The 26227-nt window shown below is 35.6% G+C and overlaps 1 protein-coding gene across 1 annotated transcript; it reads right to left on the reverse strand.

The window, feature by feature from the left end:
* Positions 1-7917: 7917 nt before the first annotated feature.
* LOC122046469 (annexin D3-like) lies at positions 7918-22117 on the reverse strand. The gene is made up of 6 exons (XM_042607183.1): positions 21956-22117; positions 21722-21867; positions 9616-9843; positions 9188-9400; positions 8374-8463; positions 7918-8288 (listed from the first exon to the last, which is right to left on the reverse strand). Exons 1-6 carry the CDS (start codon positions 22029-22031, stop codon positions 8082-8084), a joined length of 960 nt encoding a protein of 319 aa, XP_042463117.1. The 5' UTR covers positions 22032-22117; the 3' UTR covers positions 7918-8081.
* Between the last annotated feature and the right edge of the window lie 4110 nt (positions 22118-26227).

Here is a 26227-nt window from a genome sequence, read left to right on the forward strand (position 1 = left end):
TCCTTGCCGCCGCGACTCCTCTTGTGGGCTCGCGACACAGCCGACTCCCTGCTGCTGGTGCCCTAGCTCCGAACCAAGTCTTCTTCTCCTCTTCCGAGCGCCGGCAGCCGACAAGATCCTTTGCCCTAGTGCCCTCTGCCATTGATCAAGTCCCCGGTGAGGTTTAGTTTGGTTGGAAATTCTGTAGGTGCAAGGATTTTGATTAATTGTTGATCTGGTTTGTTGTGGTGTTGACCTTTTGATTCATTTCGATCCGATAATTGCAGTAGGTTGTGCTGTTTTGGTGGATCCGGAAATTGGGGTGTTGTGGGCTGCTCTTTGGTCCAGCAGCCACTACTTTTGGCAGTAGATCAGTGACCCCGACTGTGATATTGAGGTAAGGTTTAGGGTTTTGAACTTCGAGTAGATTGATTATGTTTATGTTTGGAATAGGTAGATTTGATTAGCTTTAGACTTTTAATCTAATGTTATGATTAGGGTTAAAGGAAATTAACCCTAGTTAATTGTTGGATTTAATTTAGGAAGGTCGAGATTATGGTTTAGGGTTTTTCCCTAAAATTATTCTTAAGGATTTTTTATTTAGCTATTCGTTTAATTTGTAGCTAAATAAAAATGTATGTTTGATATCACAGGACTTTGACGCGAGACGAGTATCTCGACATTCGGATCTGGATTGATTGGACCATTTCTTTTGGAGGCGGGTACTTTTGACTTATGTCATTTGATATACATAGTAGTGAATTTAACAAGTTGCATTAATTGTGTCCTTTATTTGTTTCGGTTAGTCACTACCCAATATCTGATACATGATTGATTGATTGCTTGATTTGCATCCCATGTATACTTTATTTGTTTATACATGCTTATAGGGGGTAGTGATATACCATGCTTTACCATGTTCAGGACCTAGGTTTTTATACCTTCTGTGTACCTTTGATTCAATATGATTCGTTGACATAGGGTGCACTCTTCTATATATATGGATTAGGTCAGGATGTTTTTATGGTTATTGTCATGCACCATTTGCATGATTGCATGCTGTGCGATAGTCCGCTCCATTATTGTTGAGCACATCGCCAGTTACATGGATCTGCACACACCACCACTCATGGGTTAGTGGTCGATTCAGGCAGAGTGTGTTGCAGCAGGGACTCTGTTAGGCACCGTTGGTCCGCTCATGGGTAGTGTGACACAACGTGTTATCCGGCAGAGATTCCTCCCCGTCATCATGTACCGGGAGTTGAGAGCATTGCGCTCCCCCATTTATGATTTGGGGTAGGAGGATAGGTGTACTCCGACAGCATCCCGTCCACTCGGTAACTCATCAGGAGTAGTGACGACAGAGTGCACGGTTGTCACAGCCCTACCCACTCGGCCTCACTATTCTGTGAGATGATCGATTGGCGTCAGGGGTGACCAAGACGCATCATTGGCATCATATGCATGATGCATTTATTGCTTGTGTTTGTGTTTGCTGCATTTATATGCTGCATATTGTTTGGATACCTATGTTTGACATGCATACAGGATTTCCCTATCCCTCGGACTGTTTGACCTTATACTCAAGTCCTGGTTAGTATAGTTTCTCTCCTGTTTACTTTAGATGCATTTTTATCTTTCTTATCAGGAGACTGTACGCATGATTAGTGCTAGGTGTTATTTCTCTACTTTGTATATCAATTGTACCTGCTGAGTGTTGGACTCACCCCGCCTCCATTGTTGATATTTTCAGGTTGATGCTGTCAGGAGAGAGTTCCGGTTGCTGGTCCCTGCAGACCTCGAGGATATGATTGGTTTTCTTTTGGTTTCTTTTCTGTTCTAGACTGTTTTGAACTTGTTATGTTTTGGATTATTTTACTTATGGACATTGTATGGATTTTATTATGTCGATGGATTTGGATTTGGATTTATTCTACTACATGCCTGCCTGGACGGCAGAAGAGGTGAGTTCATCGGATTTGAGCTTTACGAGTGTAGTGGAGTAGGGTTGATTTCGAGTCAGGGTATTATCTTTCTGTTTACTTGTTATATAAACTGCGTGGAATGTATGGTTGTATTTTTATTATTTTTATTATTCCAGCCGCCTGTGGCTGAGGTATGTGAGAATGTAGAAAAGTTTCAGATTGTCCACCGTACAGGGGAGATGCTGCCGAAATTTTCTCGGACAGAGACTCCTCTGGGGCGTGGCAAACCCTAGGCAAAAATTCTTTGTGGATCGAGAGCTTGGGCAAAATCCTAGGGGATGGTAACCCTAGGTTGAAATTCTGGTGTCGCGAACCGGGTGGAAGACTGGACGGGTCGTGGAGTGGACGTCCGGCATGAAGACCGGAAGATTCGGATGTTGAGCAAAAGTCAAGTTGATCTAGAGGATCAACTGGCAACAGGTAAACTCTCCTGAGTGGAGTAGGTGAGGGTGCATTTCCTGGTGAGGGAACAGTAGACGTCGGTTCGACCTAGAGTTTCCAATTGGAAATCCGAAGTCAGAACCGGACAGTCCGATGACTGTTAGAGATTTATCTTAACCTTATTGTATTATGTCTAATTCTGTTTTGCAAGATATATTTTGTATTTTGGACTAACACATCTTGCAAGGAACAAAAAGATGTAAAGCCTCGGATGAACAGTACCCGAGGTGCCCTCCATGGAGCTTGGAGGCGCCTCGGGTGCACTAGCTGAACACCTTCGCGCAGCAGGGCAGAGGGCGTCCTCTATGGAGCTGAGGGCGCCCTAGACCCAGGTGGAGGACGCCCTCCATACGGTTGGAGGCACCCTCGGGCAGATAAGTAGCGAAGAAGTCAGGGCTTATCCACGCTGCGGAATCGATGGGGTGAGGGCGCCCTCCATGGTGTTGGAGGCACCCTCCACGGGCCTTATAAGGTAGTCTTGAGCAGCAGCTTGGAACAACAATGAAAACGTGATCCATCTTCCGTGCACTGCTCAAAGAACCATCCGATAAAACTATAACAAGACACCGACGACCTGTAGCTTCGAATTTCCTATTCTTAAATTGTTGGTATATTTTCTTACTGTACTTAATTGTTGTACTCTAAACTGTAACTTTTGCGAACTCATAGTGATTGCCCAAAGTAAACGCTCAACGAGCGTGGGCCTTGGAGTAGGAGTTGCCCCAAGCTTCGAACCAAGTAAAAAACTTGGTGTTTGTGTGTTTACAATTATCTTATATATTTCCGCTGTGTTTTACTCTTAATCTTCCGAAACGAAAGTGAAAGCCACGAGCACTATTCACCCCCCACCTCCTAGCGCTTTCGATCCAACATTTAACTTTTTGCTAGATCGGTCCTCCAGACCATCTGAACTTTTGCTCAGCGTCCGAAAATTTAGGACTTTATGTTGAACGTCTGATCCATGAACCGTCCAGACTTCCACCTGGTGTCCGTGACCCCTAGGATTTTCACCTAGAGTCCTCGACTCTAGGATTTCGCTCAAAGTCCTCGATCCGCCAAAACTTCACCTAGTCTCCCGGACCAGAACTTGGTTGCCTAACTGCAGCTAGGACTTTCTTTTGCTTAAGATCACTTAGGACTTTCCTGCAAGCTCAGTCACACTTGTTAGATCACAAGCCAACTTAACTTTGAATCATTTATCATAATCAAAACTTAAGTTCGATCATCTGGTACTTTCTACACCAACACTGTGGTATGTGCATGTCCATAGTTTCCAACTTTTGGTCCCTCCTCCGTCAACATTCCCACCTTCTCACCGACCGTTCATCTACCCAGCTTCCGGACGGGATCAGAGGGACATCTAGATTAACAAAAAAAATTAAAAGAGAAAGCACCATTCCATCAAACATTAACAATCCAACACCCAAAGCAGGGATATCTCAATCATTTTTTAGCCCTAAATAAAAGAAAAGTATTTAAATTTTTAATATTTTTAAAAATTAATATTAATTTTTTAAAAAATAATATAAAATTTAATTTTTTTAATTTTGAGATGCAAAATTACTAATTAAATTTTTATATTTAAATTTTAATAATAATTTTTTTCAATTGATAAAATTATTAAAGTATTATCTTTTCATAGAAATTTAATTAATTTTTTATTTAAATTTTCAATTGATTTGACTTAGTTTTGATTTTTACTATTAGTAGCAAACAAATCAAAACATGAATAAATTCTTCTATATTTTTTTTTAATATTATATATTTAGAATCATTTTGTATATAGCGGTTATATTTATATTCAAATAATAAAAAAAGAAAAATAGATCGCTAGTGATCCGGCGGTAAGAATGGGGGGCTCACTTCCTGAAGGGTCCCAGCTTGAGGACAGATGGAGGGCTGACTAAGCGGTTAATGGCCGCGCCTAGCAGTTGAGTAGGTCCGAGCGGAGCCAAAGATAACCCAGCCATGGGCTTGGGTTTCCGACGCCAAGGCGGGAAGACTGAATGGCCGAGCGGGTGTCCGCCCGGCTGGGACCGAAGGGCCGAGCGGGTGGTCCGCTCGGCCAGGATAAGGGCGAGGATACAAAGATTAGCCGAGCGGCCTATTCGTTCGGCTCAGGATATGGGATGTCAGCAAAGGCATGTCTGATGATTACGCCGTACACAAGAGTGCACGATGGAGGATCTCGCCGTCACATCATGGAGAGGTTGATACAGTAGCGGTATGGCCTTATGGATGCCCTTCTGACAAACCCATACCTGAGCATGGTCGAAAGCAGGTGATTGCTTTGATTGGCGCCCCCAGGCTCCTTCGAGAGGTCTATATAAGGCCTCCATTTCTTCATCGGAGGTACGCGGGTCTTAATCTCTGAAGCCACCTCTTTGTTATTCCTCGCCTGACTTGAGCGTCGGAGGGCCGTCGCCGGGACACCCCTCCCGGCTCGGTTTGTTGCAGGTTCACCGGAGCACTCGAGGGTCCAGCAGGGAGCGCCACGTCCCCAGCGTCCGTTGACTTCTGATTCGGACAGGATCAGCTAGTATTTTATCAAAATAAAAATACTTAAAATTAAAGAAATAATAAAACTTAATTTATATTGTGTATTTTCATAAAAAAAAAAATGAAATCACTACATCAATGACCTCCTAGAGCTGGTTCTATAAATATAAAGGAAGGTAAATATAGATACACAATTGAAAGCGCGCCATGAATAAATCCTTCTATGTTTTTTTTATAGATCTTATATATTTAGATCATATTGTATAGTGGTTATATTTATATTTAAATAATAAAAAAGAAAAATAGATCGTTGGTATTTTATCAAAATAAAAATACTTAAAATTAAAGAAAAATAAAACTTGATTTATATTGTGTATTTTCATAAAAACATATGAAACCGTCACATCAAGGCATCCTAAATCAATTCTATTAATATAGAGGGAGGTAAATATAGGTACATAATTGAAAGTGCATGATCAAAATATTAATCTCATGTAATGATATCCCGAGGATCGAATCCTGAATCTTTTAGTCATGAAACCATATGTCCCAAGTTGTGCTACGCCCAGGAGACTATATTGTGTATTTTCATGATACTTTAAAATTTAACATATTACATGCACGAATGTAATAAAAGAATAAATAAATATTAACTTTTATTTTAATTAATTAGAACAAGCATCTAACGAATAATTGATCCAAATTATAAAAACATATGTAAGAGATTATTCTACGACATTAAAGAATAATATTAAATTTTGTTAAAAATCATACCAAATTAAATACTATCATCCATAAAAATCTATGAAAATTGACATGCCAAGTGCAAAATCTAAATTTTTCATTAAAAAAATATGAAGAGAATCGTGGTATTTTTTTTATGTATGTAATAAAAATGATTAAAAATCAATTTGATACTTAAAAAATTAGCATATTATTTTGTATAGAATAAACGAGGAACCCCTACTTCCTCTTCCTGTTGAGGAAGAACAGGGAAGGAAGATGATCAATGAGGGAAGAGAAGGAAGTATTTTGAGAGCATGACCGGTGAGAGAGGAGAATGACCCAGATTAATTGAAAATTAACTAATGGGTCTAGAATTAAAAAATTAAAAGCAAAAAATTAAATTTTAAAGTCAAGATTTGATTATTTAAAGAAAGCCCTTAAAAACTAACTAATGGGTCTAGAAATGAAGACGTAGGCTCGAAGAAAAAGTCAACTATTAACCAGAATAGTTTGGGCTAAAACCCAAGTCTAGGTTAACACGTCAATCTACGTTATGGTTTAGTTTGATTATGATATAAAGTCATAAGAATCTCACAGTATTGGAATTGATAAGAAGATACTGGGGAGGTCATTCCTAATGATTACTTTGATCAAACTACTAAGTATAGCAGTACACGGGCATAGTTGAATTAGTACTTGGATGATAGATTATCATACGAAAGCAAGGATCGAATTTTTGGAAAAACAAACCCTTAAAAAAATAAAATCCCTTGTACCTAAAGAGGTCATTCGTTCACCATTCACCATGATTTACTTCACTCATTATGGGGCTAACGGTGAAGGGTATTTGAGAAGAACAAGTCACTTTTTGCCACCAAAAGAAACTTTTTTGCCATACAAATAAGCCTAAAAGAGTTCTTAGAACAATATTAGACAAGTTATCCCTATGAATCCATAAAAAATATAAAGAAATTCAATATCCCTAAAAGTGCAATGTCATCGTAGTAAACAGGTATAACAGGTATAGGATGTGACAACTAATTTAGGAGAGTGGTTAACTCAACTTAAGAAAGTTGGCAAATTAGGATAATCTTAGGATTAATTTAGTGCCTAGGAAAATGGATATTCAATGAATTTCTTAGTTAATCAAGTCAATCTAATTCTAAATTCTAGAGTGTTCAAGTTTAGCTGAGTGGATAACTCAATTTGAATTATTTGACAAATTATAATTAACTTATGCATTAAGATGGAAAATTAGTTAAAGGGTTATCCCTAAAATGCATGGTTAAAATTATTAGGATTGGAAGATGATACATACCCTAATGGCATGTATGACAAATTTATTATAAAGGGGCAAGAATCAATTTCTAATAGGTGCATATCTTTAAAAAAAACCTCCTCCTGTCAGCTAACGATTTGACGATCAGTTGTAAACTAACTCTGTGATTTAACTCTTTTCACATAATCTAGAGAAAAACGAGGGTTATATGAGGTAAAAGCATACTTATCATTTACTATAATTGTGTTAAGTATAATTAGTTCATATATTTTTTTATGTTTATGCACAGGAGAATCATCGGCATTAAAAGACCAATTTGTTTAAATTATGATAATGCAAGATGAAATTTTCTAATGTTCGCAATTGATATGTATGATACCATGAAATATAATTTTATTGTCAATTCAGTTGCATTCACATTTTTATATAACTTGCATTTTTAATTTTTCCATGATTATTTGTAAATCATTTGTGTTGCACGGGAATTAGTATAACTATGATGATGACAAATAGGGGATGAGATCCTTTGGACCATCTTTTATATCCACTCCTAGACCAAGAAAGGTGGATTGGTGGGAAGTAATGATCCCCACATGTTAAACAGATAGGACCATTACCTCCCACCAATGTAAATACTAGACCAGGGGATAGTTCAATATTTGCGGATCAGATAATCTCTTCTCGACAATTAGTGTCCTAGCAAAAGGAATTGATAGGTAGTGTGGATTTGCTTAACCACATTAGAATTGATTTATTTGTGTATTAAAACACAGAAATAAGAGATGTTAGGACGATGATCTAGTTCAAGATCTTCATTATAATGCACGTAATTAAGCTAATAAACATGATCAATTATGGAGAAGACTTGTGTATAAAATACATGCATAAAATTCAATGATCTTGATTAAAAATTATTATTAAAATGCTTGATGATGATAGAAGCTTTTAGAAATTAAATTATTTCAATATCAATAATAAAGAAATCTAAAATCCTAGTTGCCAAAATGATTCAACAAATTATTTTAGTGATGGCACACTAATAATGTTTGTTCCAAATGCATAAAGAGCTTCTCATATCATTGTTTATTGACAAGCCAATCACTCACACCTTATTTATTAACTTAGCATTTACATCACACTTCACACTTTCTGAAATAAATCTCTTTTTTTTCTCATGGGCCTTCAGAACCAACCAAGGCAAGCAGGAACCTCTTGTAATCCCCAGAGGTGTCACCAATTACATCAGCTCTTAGAGTGGTTTTATATCGGATCTTATACTCCTCTTTGATCTTCTCCAAATCGATTTCTGCTCGTGTAACAATAGCTCTTGTAAGAGAATCTTCATCAGTTCCAAGCCCGACAACCGATGTCCTAACAACCTGCACAGAGTGAACATACTTGAGCATTAAAAAAAGAAAGTCGAACGCTTTGAAGTGCTCTTTGTGTATAATTATGTAGTTTTACCTCAGCGAAGTGGTTCTCTGGCGATGCAAGACACCAGATAGCAGTTTTCAGCAGTGTTGTGAATTGACTTTTATCAATGACCTCAATGTCCTGTATCATAAACACCACAAACAGTCAACTGTTTCAAACACCCCCGGTTTTGGCTGGAACCCAAAACCACCCCCGGTTCGGCAAGAGGTCAGGTTGGGTCCAACGAAGAGGTCTGGTCCAGGTCAGGGTCGGGTCCAGCAAGAGAGGCCAATGGTGGGATCAAATTTGACGGTAGGTGAGCACCCTAATCAAATGGTCTATTAGTGGCCCCACTTCACCCCCCGTACCCATGCCACTTATAGGCCTACTGATGGAGATCTCCTCAGGCAAATTTGGTGGTGAGCTTTTCGGTCGAAAGAAAACCACCGTAGGCACCAGGCATTGAGTGAGGCAGTAGGAGGTTCATGACCAGTCTGGGAAGTGAGCCACCAAATCTGTCTGGAGGTGCACACCTGCCTTCAAATCTAATCCCACCGCTGGCGCCTTCTTGCCAGACCCATCAGACCCAATCTGACCTCTTGTCGGACTGAGGGTGGTTTTGGCTGCCATCCACTTGGGCCTTGGGGTTTTACATTGGTGTTTGCCCTAGATTAGAGGTTTTTCTGCTTCAATAATGTTGATTGGACCATGAAGCAAATAGAGAGGATCAAGGCAGAGCATCAGCTATTTTAACAAATAAACAGCAAGACGTGAGAATCCAAATCATTAATCATGAATTTGTCTTATTGATGTGACAAAAAGTTTCATATGAAGGAAACTAGTTGATTCTGGATTTGATTCGTACCTCAACAATGTGTTTCCCATAATTTTCATTGTAGTACTTGAATGTTTCCTTAAGCTGTGACTTATTCCTTGAGCTAAGTATGCGAATAACATCATCACGGCCAATTTGATTACTTTTGACTGCATCAGACAGCTGAGCTGCTTCGTACTTGGCCAACTCACTATCGACATGATCACCAGAATACCTATATGATGTAAGGAGACGAACTAACAACTGCAGAAATGAAAACACTTGCCTAGTGAGAAATACAAACAATCACAAGTCACTCAGGATGAATTGAATGGAACTTATCTCTCCAAGGTAACCAATGTAACACAATATTTCTTAAATATTGATGATCTTGGCCTTCCCCGGTAAGAGATATTAAACAATAGATACAAACATTGATGATGTTTTCAAGAACTTCCTTGGATAAGACAAAATAGTACCTTGCTGAGAGGGTGTACTGTGGAGAAGCTTTGAGCAACTTCTTCTTCCATCGAGGAAGAATAAAGAGAGCAATATGCCTTCCTCACAGCAACCAGGTGATCAGGTGATGAAGCACATGCAACCTCTATGATCACCCAAAGATCCCTGTCCCCTTTTCTTTTCAGTGCCTTATTAGCCAATTTGGCATCCCTTTCTGCAGGGTCCATTGTCCATAGCATCACTGCTTTCTGTAACAAAATAAAAAATTAACAAAAAGATGAATGGCTTTTATACTCAGATAAAGAAAAAGATTGATCAGATTTCAGAATATTCTTAATTTCACCAAATAATTATTCGAGCAAACTTTTCATCCATTAAATAGAGAAATAGTTGACAAATAAATTCATTGTTAATGGCTGTCAGAATAATAATTTAGTGTCAATCTCCATAAATATGCTTCACAAAGAATTAACCAATCACAAGGAAAATGATCTAAATTCTTGTTTAAGCATTGAAAGTGCAATTGGAGTTGTTGGTATGACTATCAAACTGCTGGTTAACAATCATATACTTCCATCTAGTCAGCCCTTCAAATGATAGTTAAAATAGGCTCTTTTATCAGAATTTCAGAAAAATAGATGTTTTAAATTATCATCTGTCAAATAGGACCAGCAGGCAAGGTTTAAACATGTCAGCGTTTTAGTCCCTAACCAAAACTATACTATATTGTGCTATATTGGTACATTTTCGAAATTAATTTATTCTAATTATTAGCACTTGCATAATTAATTTTTAGTAAATATGTCATAACTTCTAATTAAATTTTTATTCTAATTAAATGTTTACTTTGTAATGCATGTTTCTTTTATAGTTAATTAATTTGATTATCTCTTCCCACCTTTAGAGCTAAAAATATTTACGTCCAATTAAGTTTTAATTTTTAGTAAACTTATTTTGTTTCATAATGATTTATACATAATTAAATCAATTTTTGTAGATATAACATTGAAATGAGCAACAACAAAAAATAACCTTTCTAGTCCTCTGATAGGAATCAAGTTCCAGATGTGGACCAAGTGTTGGATCATGAGGGAAACAAACCCAAAACATGCCTTGTATATATTCCAAGAGGGACAAAACAAAAAGGGTCGGAACATAATTAATATATAGCAAGCAATTTGTGTTTTAGAGTTAGTTATATCTTTGTGGCGTATATGTTAGCATGTTTGAGAGTATGTGTGTGGTTATAAATTTGTTTGAAGTTAGAGGGGGGAGGATTTGAGAAGTATTATCAGAAAAGAGCATTTGCTTTGGCTGGTGGAGAGAGTTTCTTTACCATATTTGAGTGTATTTTGTTGTACTGTTTGCGTTAACCCTAATTAAAGTCTGCGTTACTTTATTCTTATTTTTGGAATTCTAACATTGGTCTGACTTGCCGGATGTAAGAGGGGTTGAATGCTAGAAGGAATACCAAAGATGTCAGATAAGGTTAATGTTTTGAAAGAGAGGATGGCGACGCAAGAAGGAAATATAGAAGACATGAAGGAACTATGCAGCAACTGATGCCTGAAATACAATAACATGGTTCTCTTTTACAAGAGATAAACAAACAATTAGGTCAATGGTTGTAGCAACACCATTAAAGGGAGCATCCACTTCTGCTAAGAAGTCCTCTCAATCAGAGTCTCAGCAAGGTAATCAATTGGAAGTGTACATGATGTATGTTAAGAAAGTGGAATTACCAATGGTTGGGATCTAGTAGCGTTGATTACTAAGGATGAGATTTATTTCAAAGTGCAAAATATTTCCGATGAAGTTAAGGTCAAGTTGGCACATGTAAGTATGGAAGGCAACACCACTCATTGGTTTAATCTTTTGAAGGAGACCAAAATTAATCTAACTTGGGAAAGACTTAAATGCGCTCTCTTATCCCGTCATGGAAGGCACAGACATAAGAATCCTTTTGAAGAATTGGCAGCATTAAAACAAACTAGCAATGCCGCAGAATTTGTTGAAGCCTTTGAGTTGATTTCTTTACAAGTTCCACATCTCTCAGAAGAGCAAATTATTAGGTATTTTATGAGTGGATTACACCCTCATATCAAAAGAAGAGTAAAATGTTGAATCCACTATCTAGAGGGCAATTAATGTGCATGACAAAAGATGTTGAAGAGGAATTACTAGAGGAAGGGAAGATCCCACAAAAGACATTAGGGAAGGAGAGATTATGGAGCAGTTTCGGCCAGGCCAATGCTGGTTTGGGCAGTTCTCAGCCATATACAGGGCTTAATTCAATTCAGAATAAACTGGATCAATATTTCTAAATAGGCAAAATCAATACAATAGCATGGGGTTCTAACAAAATCCGTGACTCTAAGGAAGCTAGTAACGCAGGTTCTGCATCAAATAGAGATCCCTCTTTATAGCCTCTATAGTAAGAAAAGAAGGAGAGAAGCGAGGGTTCATGGAAAAATTCATAGGAATTCATTCGATTACTTATCCAGAATTAATGGAACAAAGGACGAAGGGAGTATGCTTCAAATGAGGTGAAAAATTTCACCCACCTCACCAATGTGCAGATAAGCAGTTAAAGCTGTTAGTGTTAGAAGAGAATGAAAAATTAAAGCGAGTCTTGAGGCAGAAAATTCAAAAGATGAGGAGTTGGAGTGTAAACTCGTGGGATTATTGGGTATGAATTGAGAGAGTACAAATGAAAATAGAATCGTGAAGTTAGAGGGCAAATTAACGGGGATTGATATTGTGGTGCTTATGGATAGTGGACCTAGTCATAATTTTATTTCTCCGCAATTAACTGTGGCTCTCAGATTGAAGGTGCAAGAGACAAAGAGATTGGGAATTAAACTTGGGGATGGGCATAAAGTGTTTACTAAAAGGAAGTGTCCAAGTTATCCACTTGCTTGAGAGCTTTTGAGTTGAACACAGAGGTATATGTATTAGAATTGGTAGGTATAGATTTAGTTTTGGGAGTTTCCTGGTTGAAAACATGGGGAAAAGTTATAATGGATTAGAAGAAAATGACCATGCAGTTCCTGTTGGCGCAGCGGGCCAGCAAGAGGGGAGGAGTGAATTGCCTGAAATAAGAAAATACCCTCCTCGTACTTTCAACTCTTAAATTGCAACAATAAAATAAAATCAAATAACATAAAAGAACTAGAGAAGAAACTCAGGGATTGACTTGGTTACAACCTGGGTGGTTGTTAATCCAAGGTGGTTGAACAGCTCACTAAGAATCTCCTTCTTTGAAGACGGAGAAGTCTTTTACACACTAAAAGCTCTAAGACTTGCTTGGAAGTTAGTACAAGAGTTGATTTATTATTTCCTAGCTCCAGGGGCCATTATATAACTCCTGGAAATTCTATTTCGAGTGTTAAGGGTGCCTTCAAAGGGGTTTAGGGCACCTCCAAGGAGATAAGCGGATAAACTTTATCCACTTGCCAACGACCAATTTGACCAGGCCGAGGGTGCCCTCAAGGGCATTGAGGGCGCCTTCAATGTTGTTGAGGGCGCCCTTAATGCTGTTGAGGGCGCCCTCAATCTGATGAGGGCGCCTCCAGCTGCTTTTCCAACATTTCTTCATCTTCACTTTAGCTTCCGAAGTTCCGATTACTTGGGTGATTACGGCCAACCAAAATAGGGCTCACCCGAATCCAATTTCCAGCCTTCTCCTCGAACAGGCTTCCGCCCCGGCTTTTCATCCCTCGAACATCGCACACGTTCTTCTCGTCCACTGGTGTACTTTTTCGCAGCTCTTTCGTCCTTCGAACGCACCGATCCCGTCGGCTCCCTTCCAGTGTCATCCTTCTCGCTAGCTGCATCTTCCGCTTGACTTCCTGCGCTCTTAAGCTCCTGCACACTTAAACATAGGTATCAATAACAAACAGAACCTAACCTAACTTGGTTGATCATATCAAAACAACCACGGGGTACAACAGTTCCATCATGGAGATCTTGTGGTCGACCTACATGGTAAGTTGGAGGCAGCTAAGAAGAGTAAACAAATAGACAAAAAGGGGGTAGAATCTTGCTCCCTATATTGTCTTTTGAAAGGGCATTCCATTAGTATTGATGGACTTTTATGGGTGGCAGAGGGAGTTCCTTCTTAAACAACATTACCACTAGAATTGAATGCATCAAAGCACCAGGAATTATCACAGTTATTGGAAAGATTTTTTGTAGTTTTCAAAGAAAGGAACAGGTTACCACCTAAGAAGTCAACAACATGCTATAATGTTGCAAGAAGGGCAAAGTCCTATTAGTGTGTGTCCATACCATTATCCACACCACCAAAAGGAGGAAATCGAGAGGCGGGTTCAAGAAATACTGCAATTTTGTTATTCGACCTAGTGTGAGTTCTTTCTCTAGTCCTGTCTTATTGGTTAAAAAAAAAAGATTCATCATGGAGAATGTGTGTTGATTATAGAGCATTAAATAAAGTGGCAATTCGAGATACGTGTCCTGTGGTAGATGAATTTCTTCATGAGTTACTTGGAGCTACAATTTTTTCTAAAATTGATTTAAAATTGAGGTATCATCATATTAGAGTAAAGGAGGAAGACATTCATAAGACTGCATTTCACACTCACACTGGGCATTATGAGTTCTTAGTTATGCCTTTGGGGCTCACTAATGCCCCTACAACCTTTCAAGAAGCAATGAATAATTTATTTAGACCGTTCCTGTGTAAGTTTGAGTTGGTTTTCTATAATGATATTTTAGTGTATAGTTTTGATTGGCCTACACAGTTGTCTCATCTTTCTGTGGTGTTGGAAGTTCTTCTCAAGAATCAATTTGTGATTAACTCCAAGAAGTGCAGTTTTGGCACCATAACAGTGGAATGTTTGGGTCATATCATATCTGAACAAGGTGTTTCAGTTGATCCTTCTAAAATTCAATGTATTTTAGATTGACTGGTTCCAAAGAATATCAAAGGAATAAGAAGTTTTTGGGGTTTGACGGGTCACTACAGGAAATTTGTAGAAAATTATGGTAAAGTAACTAAGCCTTTGACAGAGTTAACTAAGAAGGATAATTTTCACTAGGGATTAACTCTTTAGAATCTTTCTTGGAACTTAAAAGACTCTTGACCAGTTCCCCACTTCTTGCCCTTCCTAATTTATCAAGGCCTTTTGAGATTGAGTGTGACGCCTCTAGCAAGGGAATTGGCATTGTATTAGTGTAGAATAGAAGACCAATAACTTATTTTAGTAAAGCTTTATTTGAAGGGAATTTGTCAAAATCTGCATATGAAAAAAAAAATTGATGCCTTTGGTTTTGTCTGTGCAACATTGGCAATCCCTACCTTCTTGGGAGACCTTTTATAGTGTACACTAATCAAAAGAGCCTAAAGCATTTACTACAGTAGTGGATCACAACCATAGATCCACAATGTTGGATGGCCAAGCTATTGGGTTACCAATTTGAAGTCATTTACAAATCAAGTTTCAAAAATGGAAAATAAAGCCGTTGATGTATTATTTAGAATACATGAAGAAGGTGAATATCACACTTTGATATCTTACTCTACATGGGAGGATGGTGAAAATCTTATTGAGAAAGCTAACCATCAATTCCAAAAAATCATGGCCAACTTGACCCAACAATCCATATTCTCATCCGGGTTTTGAGCTGCAATAAGGAATTTTGTACTACAACAACAAACTTGTTATTTTTGCTACATCTCCTTTGATACAATTACTCCTATAGGAATTTCATTCTTCTCCTTTAGGATTCAATTTCTTCCAAACTTATAGAAGGTTAGCAGGTACTCTTTATTGGATAGGTATGAAGCGTTGTGTACAAGAGTTTGTGCAATCTTGTGATGTGTGTCAAAGACATAAATATGATGCAACCGCTCCTAGGGGACTACTCCAACCATTGCCAATACTGGATCTTATATGGAATAACAACTCTATAGATTTTATCACAGGACTTCCTCAATCAAAAGGGCATGAAGTTGTTTTTGTTATAGTGGATCGGTTATCTAAATATAACAACAACAACAATCAAGTCTTATCCCACTAGGTGAGGTAGGCTATATGGATTCTTTTACGCCATTGAGCTCTATCTCCTACTATATCATCATCTATACTTAAATAAATTTTATCTTATTTTATTGTTGCTAACCAAATCTTTTTTTGGTCTTCCTCTTCCTCGTTTGATATGCATGCTTGTCATAGTTTCATATCGCCTAAGTACATGTCGAAACATTCTTATAGAGCCAAGATAGAAACTGAGTTGTTTGCTAAAGAAATTATACAACTCCATGGAGTTCTTACATCCATTATTAGTAGTTGAGATCCATTGTTCATTAGTTACTTTTGGAAAGAAATTTTTTGGCTGCAGGTCACTATGCTTAAGATGAGCTCTTCCTACCATCCTAAAACAGATAGACAAGCTAAAGGGATATTTACGCTGTTTTGCTTTTGAACAACACAAAAATTGGGCTCATTGGATATCGTGGGCATAACTTTGATATAATACTTATTTTTAGATATCTATTGGTAAAACTCCTTTCAAAATAGTTTATGGTCGGAAGCATGGTTTAAAATCTTAAACCGTATCGGAGTTTCGATCTATAATCGGAACGATACGATTTCTATAATGTATTGTACCATGTGGATATGGTTTCGATATTTTTTAAATATAAAATATATAATATTTTTAACATAAATATTTTAAAAAATAAAAATATATAAAAATATATAGAGAGATAAATAAATAATTTATTATATATTTTTAGAATTAAAATAAATAAAATTTATAGTTAATTAGAAAATTTTATTAGGATTTAATTAAACTTCTTTAGATTATCTCTATGAAGTTATTAAGATAATCAACTTAAATTCTAATTAAAACCCCCTAACCCGCTCACGCGGCCACGAGAGTCAAGCGACTCCTCCGTGGCCGCGAGAGTCGTGCGACTCCTCTATGGCCGCAAGAGTCGCGCAACTCCTCTGTGGCCGCGAGAGCGCGTGACTCCTCTATAGTATTTTTAAATATAAAATATAATAATTAAAAATAAAAAAATTTTAAAAATAAAAAAGGAGATAAATAAATAAATAATTCATTATATATTTTAGAATTAAAATAAATAAAATATATAATTAATTAGATAATTTTATTAGGGTTTAATTAAGCCTGTTTAGATTATCTCTATCATAGTTAGGAATTTGTTAAGATAATCAACTTAAATTTTAATTAAAACCCCTAACTCGATTAAGCGACCCCTCCGCAACTGCAGGAGTCACACGACTCTTCTGTAGTATTTTTTAAATATAATAATTAAAAATAAAATTTTTAAAAAAGAAAAAAAAATTAAAAAATATGGAGATAAATAAATAATTTATTATATATTTTTAAAATTAAAATAAATAAAATATATAATTAATTAGATAATTTTATTAGGATTGAATTAAGTCTCTTTGGATTATCTTTATCATACCTAGGAATTGATTGAGATAATCAATCTAAGTTCTACTTTTAATTTTTAAAAAAAATGCTCAGCCGACCCAATGCGGCCGCTGGGTCAAGCGTCCTCTTCGGCGTTGCTACATGGGTCGCGCGACACCTCCAGCACTGTCGCTAGATATGGTGCCGAGTTGTGCTGATGTCGGTGCCGATCGGAGGGCGGAACAAAATGTTTCAACTAATTCAGCACGATATTTTAATCCATGGTCAGAAGCCTCCTACTTTAATTCATTTCTTAACAAATGAAACTAAAGTTGAGACAACGACAAAGGAGTTATTTGATCGCGCGACCCCTCCAGCATTACTGCTAGACCTGGTGCCGAGTTGTGTCGATGTCGGTGTCGATCGGCGGGCGGAACAAAATGTTTCAACTGATTCGGCACGATATTTTAATCCATGGTCAAAAGCCTCCTACTTTAATTCGTTTCTTAACAAATGAAACTAAAGTTGAGACAATGACAAGGGAGTTATTTGATCGGGATGAAGCTCTCCTTCAACTTAAATGTAATCTCTCTAGGGCACAAGAACAAATGAAAGATATGCTGACAAAAAGAAGAAGACACTGCAATTTGTAATAGGAGAATGGGTGTTCGTTATATTAAGTCCCCATAGACGGCACACAGTTTCTTGGAGGATTAATCAAAATTATTAGATAGGTTTAATTAAAGTCTAATAAAATTATTCCATTATATATATATGAATGATAATGGAATATTTCAACATTATATCATCATGAGGAAAAACATCAAACAACCTAAAGTAAAAAAGGCACTTTGGTGGGGTTCCATAAAGCTAACCCATGAATTGTTTAATCTCTTATCAATGTATTAATTGGAGAATTTTATCAATCCCTCCAGGCATTTATAGAGTGTCACCTCATGATAGTCTCCCCTACTTAAATCATGCAAAGCTACACGCCTATGATGTAACTCAACCTTCAACTCACTATCCACATGTCCACAAGCTACTTAATTGATGACTTGATAAACAGTCGCCCTCATCGCATATTGTCAAACCCATGTGCCCAATAGGCACACAATTATACTAGGTAAGAGTATTGGGAAAGGGTTCAACTATAAATCGATTGGGAATTTGGGTGTGGTTATACTTCACTGCACAAACTCTTGGACAATTTCGGTCTTGTGATTATAAGAAAAAAGGGATCATGCACCCTACCCATCAAATGCTCAAGTATAGGGTTAGGTAGTCCTTGTAACAATGTGAATATAATAAACAAACTAACACAATCATTGCAAGTATGTCTTTCCTAAGAGATTTTGTTATGAGTTTAGATCATGTTAGACCAAAATCCTCTACTTAAGAATTTAGATTGACAAAGTTAAAAGTATTGACTAACCACCCTAGTTTGATTACATATTTTAACTAGGCTAAGCTTTTTGAAAGAGGGAATATATTTTACATAAGTAATTCAGCTAAAGAAGCTACAAGGATGCTCAATAGATGCTTAGTATTGAGTTATATTTGAGATGTTGAATGTTGAGTTTAAGTCTTAATATTATCTCGTGAAATATTTAATACTTATAGAGTAAAAGTCGATTTAAAATTAACTGAAGTCACCAAGTATACATGGCAAGGTCAAGTAGATTTAAACTAGATTTAATTTTAATTTATTTTGATCGGATTAAAATTAAACTAAATTTATATATAGAATAATTTAGTTAATTAGTAGTAGTATATTTTATGTCGACCCTACCTAGTAGGATAAGGATAAGATTTGATTGTTGTTGTTGTATATTTTATAATGTTAGAAATTATATTATATTTAATTTTTTATCTTTGTTAATAATCTGTGTCTTATATTCTTTAAGGGTTTTTTTCTCAATGTTAACCTCGTGGACATATGAAGAAGGGAAAAGATAATCATCCTCAAAGAAGCTTTTTCTTTCTCTATTTAATTTGTGAAGAGATGAAGGAGAGAAAAAATTAATCATCCTTAAATAGGTTTTTTTTTTTTATCTTTGTTTACCTTCATGAAAAAATGGAGGAGAAAAAAAGTTAATGAATAAAGGCAGTAAAAAAAAATGAAGAGAAAATTTAAAGAAGAAAGAGAGAAAAATTAAGAAAAAGGGAGAAATAACATGGGAAAGAAGTTACCTGATCAAAAAATAAAAATTTTATCTAAATTTTTTATTAAAAAAAGTTTATTAAAAAAAGTAGAAAAAGGGGGTAAAAAAACGTGAGGTCGTAGCTGCTTCCATGACCTCACGCAAGCGAATGCGAGGTCACAGCAACCAATGTGACCTCACAAAGACGATTATGGGGTCAAAGTAGCCACTGCAACCTCATGAAGGCGGCCACAAGGTCGCAACAACCAACCACCACGACCTTGGGGAGACGATCGTGAGGTCATGGCAACCACTGCGACCTCACGAGGCTATCACAGCCTCCATAACCTCGTGGAGGCCATCGCCACGATGTTGCAGTATGACGGTGTTGATCGACGGGCAAGCGGAACAGTAAATTATGCCCGTACTGACCAACACAGCTCAGAGTTGAGGCCCAATGTTTTCCTATTAGGAATATATTACGTCTTTATATTCTCAAAGTTGTCCATTGTAATGCATCTTCTGTAGATGAAATGGAAGTGAATCTACACCTGTTTTCAGGCTTATGCATTGTTGGTCCAAAGCTAAAATATTGTTGCTCAAACAATTATTCATTATATGAGTACAAGGATATGTGATTCCAATACAATCAATGTCATTCTTGTGTAGATGGTATTGAACCTGATAGTAAAAGAAAGGTGGTTGACATCATACATCTGCATCATGATCTTCTATAAATATTTCCTTTCAGTTGTGAAGTTTCTAGACACTTTTTATTTGGACCTAGCAAGAATGGCTAAGTGGAAGATGGAATGAACTTTTTCATTGTTTACTACAAATGATGAATGAAGGGGAGGAGAAATTTCTCAACTAAGAAATTAATTAACAGGTATTCCTTGAAAATTTTCCCCCACTTTTCTGCATATCAGTTTTAAAAGGTGGTTTCATAAATCCCTTTAATTTTCATTACCTACTACTTGTTGAAATTGGAGAGGAAATTTTCCTTCTAGTTTTTATCCTTCCACTTTCAATCCTTCCAAATTTTTCTCTTCAAAAAGATATACTTTAGAACTATCCTATTCCATCACTCTCACTAAAAAAGATAGTATATCATAACAAAGTTAACAAATTATATAATTTCTATAAATAAATGCACAAAATGCATAAGAAGCAGTAGGAATCAAAGCAATTTGAGGCAACAAAAACAATGAAGTGCTACTTAAGAGCTCATTTGTTTTATAAAAAGCCAAAATGAACCTATTATATACATCAAGGCCAAATCCATAACATACTGTTTACATTTCTATAATCAATTAAAGAAATAAACGATAAAGGAATTTGATTTTAAAAAGGCAATCAAATGATAGTTCCAATTATCATGAAGGAGAGGCTAAAACCAGAGTGTGAATCAAAGCAAATAAATGTCAAATGCATCCCTATCTAGAAATACTAAGCTTTTCCTCACTATCCCAAATATAGCTCTACAACCAAGCTGTGATAAAGATTTACTCAAAATCCTTTTGGGTAACTATGGACTTGTAGGGCTTGACATGGTGGCAAAGTCATTAGCTAAAGCTCAATAAAACAATAATCAGGTAATAAAACACTGTACATATTAGTTGGAATAACACTAGAAGAATTGATAGCACAACAAAATTCCAAAGGCCACAAATTAACAGTTAGTATCACCAAGAAGACAATTATCTATGTCATCAGACACACTGCCATCAAGCACTATACTATCTGAGAATGAATCACCAGCAAGCAAATTCAAATGAAAGCAAGATATGAAATCATTTTGCAGACATTTTTAGAATACTCCTTATGAGAAAAATTCAAAATGCTGTGGCACAATCAGAATGCTGGAAAAGCTTATTGAGGGCAGATGCTGCATGAGCAAGTATTGATTTTCTCGACGACTTACATTTAAAAGCATCTATTCAAAAGTTTAAAGAAGGGGAACAACAATTGTGAAAGAATACATTCTATCTAGAAAGACATAAGTTATGATGTCACCTTGCCTTCCCAAAAATAAGCCTGAAACCTTTCTATAAATACCTCATGTGATGATGCTTGTAACCAAAAAAAAAAAACCTCAGACCACAATTTAAGTTGTAAGTGAATGTTTCCACTCTAAATCCTAGTTCTTTCCCTTTTCCTCTCAGTCTAAAGTGCAGTTGTTCTACATTCTATTAAAACTAAAATAAACTAAAATTTGTTTGAGGAAACTAGAACGTTTAGCCTACAATGATATTATTGAACATGAGTAAATAAATAGAATCAAGAGACAAAAAAAAAAAATAAAGGAAAAACGTACAAAAAGAAGAACAAAAGACTGGTTGGAAAAATAGGATACAAAGGGTAATTAGGTCCCAAATTGAGTCTCTTCAAAGATACATTCATCTCTGCTCAAAAGATCAGTTCATTCTGAGTAACGACAATCCATAATTATACAGCAATATTGAAGGGGAAACATACTGTAAAAGTCAACGATGTTACATCAGGCATGAACCTAGTTTCAGGCCATCAACAATCAAAACAACTAAATGTCGGAAGGGCTAGATTCAGTTACCCTGAAGTCGCCGGAGAGCTCGGAGTGGAGGCGCTCGAGCAGTGATTCGCCGTAAAGGTGAGCATAAGCCTTGGCGATCGCCAATCGCTGTCCGGCGCTGCGATGACTCAAGATCTCAATAACCGTCTTCTCGTCCGTTCCCAACCCTATTGTTTGAAGGCACACACTAAAGATGCATACGAACACACAACTCTCTGTCCATTTTAGTAGTAGAAGTGGAAATGCCGGTGGTACCTTGGAAGGCTTTTCTTAGCTTGTTGGCGTCCTCATCAGGCGAAAGCGGAGAAGGAGGAACAGTGATGGTGGTCATTTCTCCACCTACTCGATCGATCACCTCGCCCCCTCTCTCCCTCTCGCAAACTTCTCTGTAATTTGTCGCATCAAGCCGGTGGAACCTCCTTTAATCGTTTTGGCAAAACTTCCCATCAACGTCCCTAATTTTAAAATTACCAAAAAATATGACTAGAACTTTCAAAATTCCTAAAGCAGCCCCAATTTGAGCTTCCAATAATATCCCCCAACAGATGTAACTGAATCATGCTGTCATAAATTATTCTAAGTTCGATTCGATAAAAATTCGTTTGAGTTCATTTAATGAGGCTTGTTAAGATAAATAAATCAAGCTCAAGCTTCACAACATTCGACTCATTAGCTCATGAACATATTCGTTAAGCTCATGAATCAACTTTTAAATAAAAAATAATAATTTTGATATTGAATTTATAGATTTTACACTCTACTTATGACACATATAGATAAATATATTAAATTTATTTATTAAAATAAAATTATAAATTTTAATAAGAATATTATAATTTTCTCTAAATATATAATTCAATTTTTAATAAATATTTAAATTTATAATTTATGTTTATTAAGTTTGTTTAGACTTAATAAAAGTTCGAATAAACTCGTGAGCTATGAATATATTTGTTAAATAAAGCTCTAGCTCGGCTCGATTATAAACAAATCAAACTCAAACATTTGAGAGTTCGGCTCCGCTCGATTACACCCCTACCATCGACGCCTTTATTTTTATAATTCATATATTGAGTGTGCCAAAATCGATTAAATTTAAAAACATGCATTACTTCTCGCTCATTAATTAACGTCTTAAATTTTTTATTCCAATAAAAAAAATATATCTAACTAAATTGTCTGCAGGGTGGGGTGAATAAGAGTGGAATTGATATTTTAAAAATCCTTTCAATGCAATATAAAACTTAATAATCGTCTGTGTTAATTAAGAATAAGCATAAGCAGTAAAAAAATAAAACGATAAGCAAGTTAACATAACCCCTCGGAAAACTATTATGCTTTTTTTTAATGAAACTTTTAGAGGTGGAGAAATTTTTTAAGAAAATCCCTTTATAAACATTTAAAACAATAAGTGTAGAGACAGCTTTTATAATAGTTATTTTGCATTCATGTCATTTATAGCCCTTCAAATGGTCACATGGTCAAGGATAAGTTCTAAGGGTGCATTTGGTTCGGGGTTATTCTTGATAACCTTGGTTATCCATCCAAGGTTATCAACAAAAACCTTGTTTGGTTTAGGTATTCGATGATTCCCAAGTAATGTTCCATGCCCGACACGTCAGCAAAAGGGTCATGCAGCCCGGAATCGGAAAACCTCAGAAAAGTAAGGTTTTTCTTGATTCCGGGGTTAACGAATTTTTTTACCAAAAATACCCTCCGATAAGAAAAAACATGAAAAAAAGAGAAAAAATGTAAAAAAATAAAAAAAAATGTAAAAAAATGTTTTAAAAAATTTAAAATTTTAATTTTTTAAAAAAATAAATAATTTTTAAAAAAATAAAAAATAAAAATTTAAAAAATGTTTAAAAAAATTTAAATTTTTAAAAAAATTTAAAATTTTTTTTAAAATTTTTAAAAAAATTTAAACAATTTAAAAATAAAATAAATAAATAAAAATTAAAATTTAAAAAATGTAAAAAAATAAAAAATATAAATATAAATATAAATAATATAAAAATATAAAAACATTAAAAAATAAAAAAACACATAAAAAGTAAAAAAATATACAAGAAAAATAAAAATAAAAAAATATTAAAAAATAAATAAATAAATAATAATAATAATAATATTATGTATAGTTAGTTTTGTAACTGAGGGTAATACGGTAAAATATTAAAGTAGGGTATTTATTAAAACCTTCAAACAAACAAGTTTTTGTTGCATTACCTAAGTTGAACCAAACAACATTTGGTTATGTTTTATTCCCTATAACCTTGGTTATGTGATTATCTAGTAATCACATAACCAAGGTTATATATGATGACTTGAACCAAACGCACCCTAATAGTTAGTTTGCATTAATGTCAATTATTGATTTTAGTCATTAGTCAATTGAAGCTTTATCATGAGATCCTTATCTTTGATTTGCTGTTTACAATCTACTTGTAGCAACTTAGTCCTTGCCGACTAAACTAGATAAGTTATGCTTCAAATAATTTTCTTTTTAAAATCTATCAAAAATTTAGTCAACTAGTTAGTCGATTCAATCCATGACAGTCGACTGAATTCATGTACAACTTGTATACAAACTTTCTATATAGGAGTAGAATGTCATGCATTAACCATTTAGGCGATTCAACATTTCAATTGATTAATGTTGAGACTTCATCCATAAGCAAAGGTCTATCAAAACTCAAAGATTATCGTCACTCATAATCTTTCAAGACTCATTTAGACTTGGAGAACTCATTTACCAAGAGGTCTTGCCTTTGGTCTTCCTCGCCTACCAAAAGGCATTGTCTCTGAGTCTTCCTTGTATATGAAAAAGCCTCGCTTCCAAATCTTTCCACTCTGCTAAAAAGTCTTGCTTCCGAGTCTTCCTCATCTAGCAAGAGGCCTTGCCTCTTAGCATTCAAGCCAAGGTTTGCTTTGACTTCTCTATCAATACCTATTGAGCTTCTATGTTTACTAAATATTTAGTCCTTAATCTACTTGAACTTCTCTAATTACTAAGTGTATGTTCGACCTTGATCCATTTGAACTTCATACATTGCACCTACATTATCAATGTCAAGTAACTTGCATCTACACACATAATGTAAGGGTGAATAGTGATTGTTCTTGTAATTTAAAACTTATAGACTTTCTAAAGAGTCATCAAGGTCAATCAAAGTAAGTATGCAACAAAAATGAAAAGAAATAAATGCTAACACCTTAACATAATAGGGTTTGGAACCTTCGTTCCTACTCCATGATCTATGACCCATCGATAAGTCACTTTCAATGGCACCATTAGATTTTGTACCTTTCGGACTTCTTTTGGAGGTAGAGAAACTTTTTACTCTTTATAAGAATACAATTGGAAGCTTAAAGGATTAAAAGGAAAATTACACAAGAAAGCTCAAATGACCAAAATGACACATAAGAAGTGTTCTCCTTCAAAGCTCCCCTTGGTCCCCTTTAATAGACTTTAATCATGTTTACTTCACTTTACCTATTTGGTGTACTACATTGATTGATCAATTGGATCCACCATTAATTTATTGTTTTCCCAATTGCAACAACTCCTAGTTTGCCAATAGTTATATGGACCGGATGGTCGAGCTAGAGGGGGTGACTAGTGAACATTCTTGATTTTAAGACTTCACGACATTCTCTAAAATGTTTATTTAGTTCATTCAAAACACATTGAAAATATAAAGAACAAGAATACAAACAAAGATACAAGATGGGCACATGGTTCGATAACCTCAACTCCTACTCCATAGCCTATCAATCCTTCAAATGGATCACCCCCAAACAAATACTATTCTTTATCCTTCATAGAACTCTCTCTCAGACACAAAAAAAAAAAAAACCTCTTACAATCTCTTGAAGGTTTACAACAAAAACACTTTAGACAGCTTAGGAGAATTAAAATAGAACTTAGAAAATGCTTATAGTATTGTTGGGAATGTTAACCTTCAATCCCCCTCCAACTCTTTTTATAGCTTTTGCTTGACTAGTTTACGATTGTTGTTCTATGACTAACAGTTGATTGGAATCCTTTGGCAGTTGGCTATTCCTTTGTTATTACCATCTAATTGTTGTATATTTATAAATGATTCTCTCTATATTAGCATTCTAGCATTAGTTAACTATAGTTATTCTATTGACTAACAAATTGATTCGGCCACAAACAAAATTATTTCGTTTGATGGTTGATTAGCCCCAGTCAATTGCATCAATTGAATGATAGCCAATATCAACCAACTAACATTACCATGAACAAGTCATAATCCCAAAATCTCCTTATTTGGAGTTTAAGGTTTCATTAGTCAATTGATCAATCTATCAATCAACTAGATCATATAACCATGAATAGAAACCATTGTTATTTGACGGCTGAGTCCATGCCTCAACCATCAGTTGATCGATATTTAGAATCAATCAATTAATATATTGACTATGACCATTTCTAATGTCGAGTTTATATATCTTGTTCCTACCCTTGCCCAGATATATTCTTTCAACACTCAATTCTCATAA

This window comes from Zingiber officinale, chromosome 2B (genome assembly GCF_018446385.1).
Source record: "Zingiber officinale cultivar Zhangliang chromosome 2B, Zo_v1.1, whole genome shotgun sequence".
NCBI lineage: Eukaryota > Viridiplantae > Streptophyta > Magnoliopsida > Zingiberales > Zingiberaceae > Zingiber > Zingiber officinale.

Coding starts and splice junctions, on each gene's coding strand:
- LOC122046469 (XM_042607183.1), bottom strand. CDS start 22,031: ATGACCACCATCACTGTTCCTCCTTCTCCGCTTTCGCCTGATGAGGAC. Junction 21,868..21,955: donor GCTAAGAAAAGCCTTCCAAG/GTACCACCGGCA, acceptor TTCAAACAATAG/GGTTGGGAACGGACGAGAAG. Junction 9,844..21,721: donor AGCTCTCCGGCGACTTCAGG/GTAACTGAATCT, acceptor ATTTTGTTACAG/AAAGCAGTGATGCTATGGAC.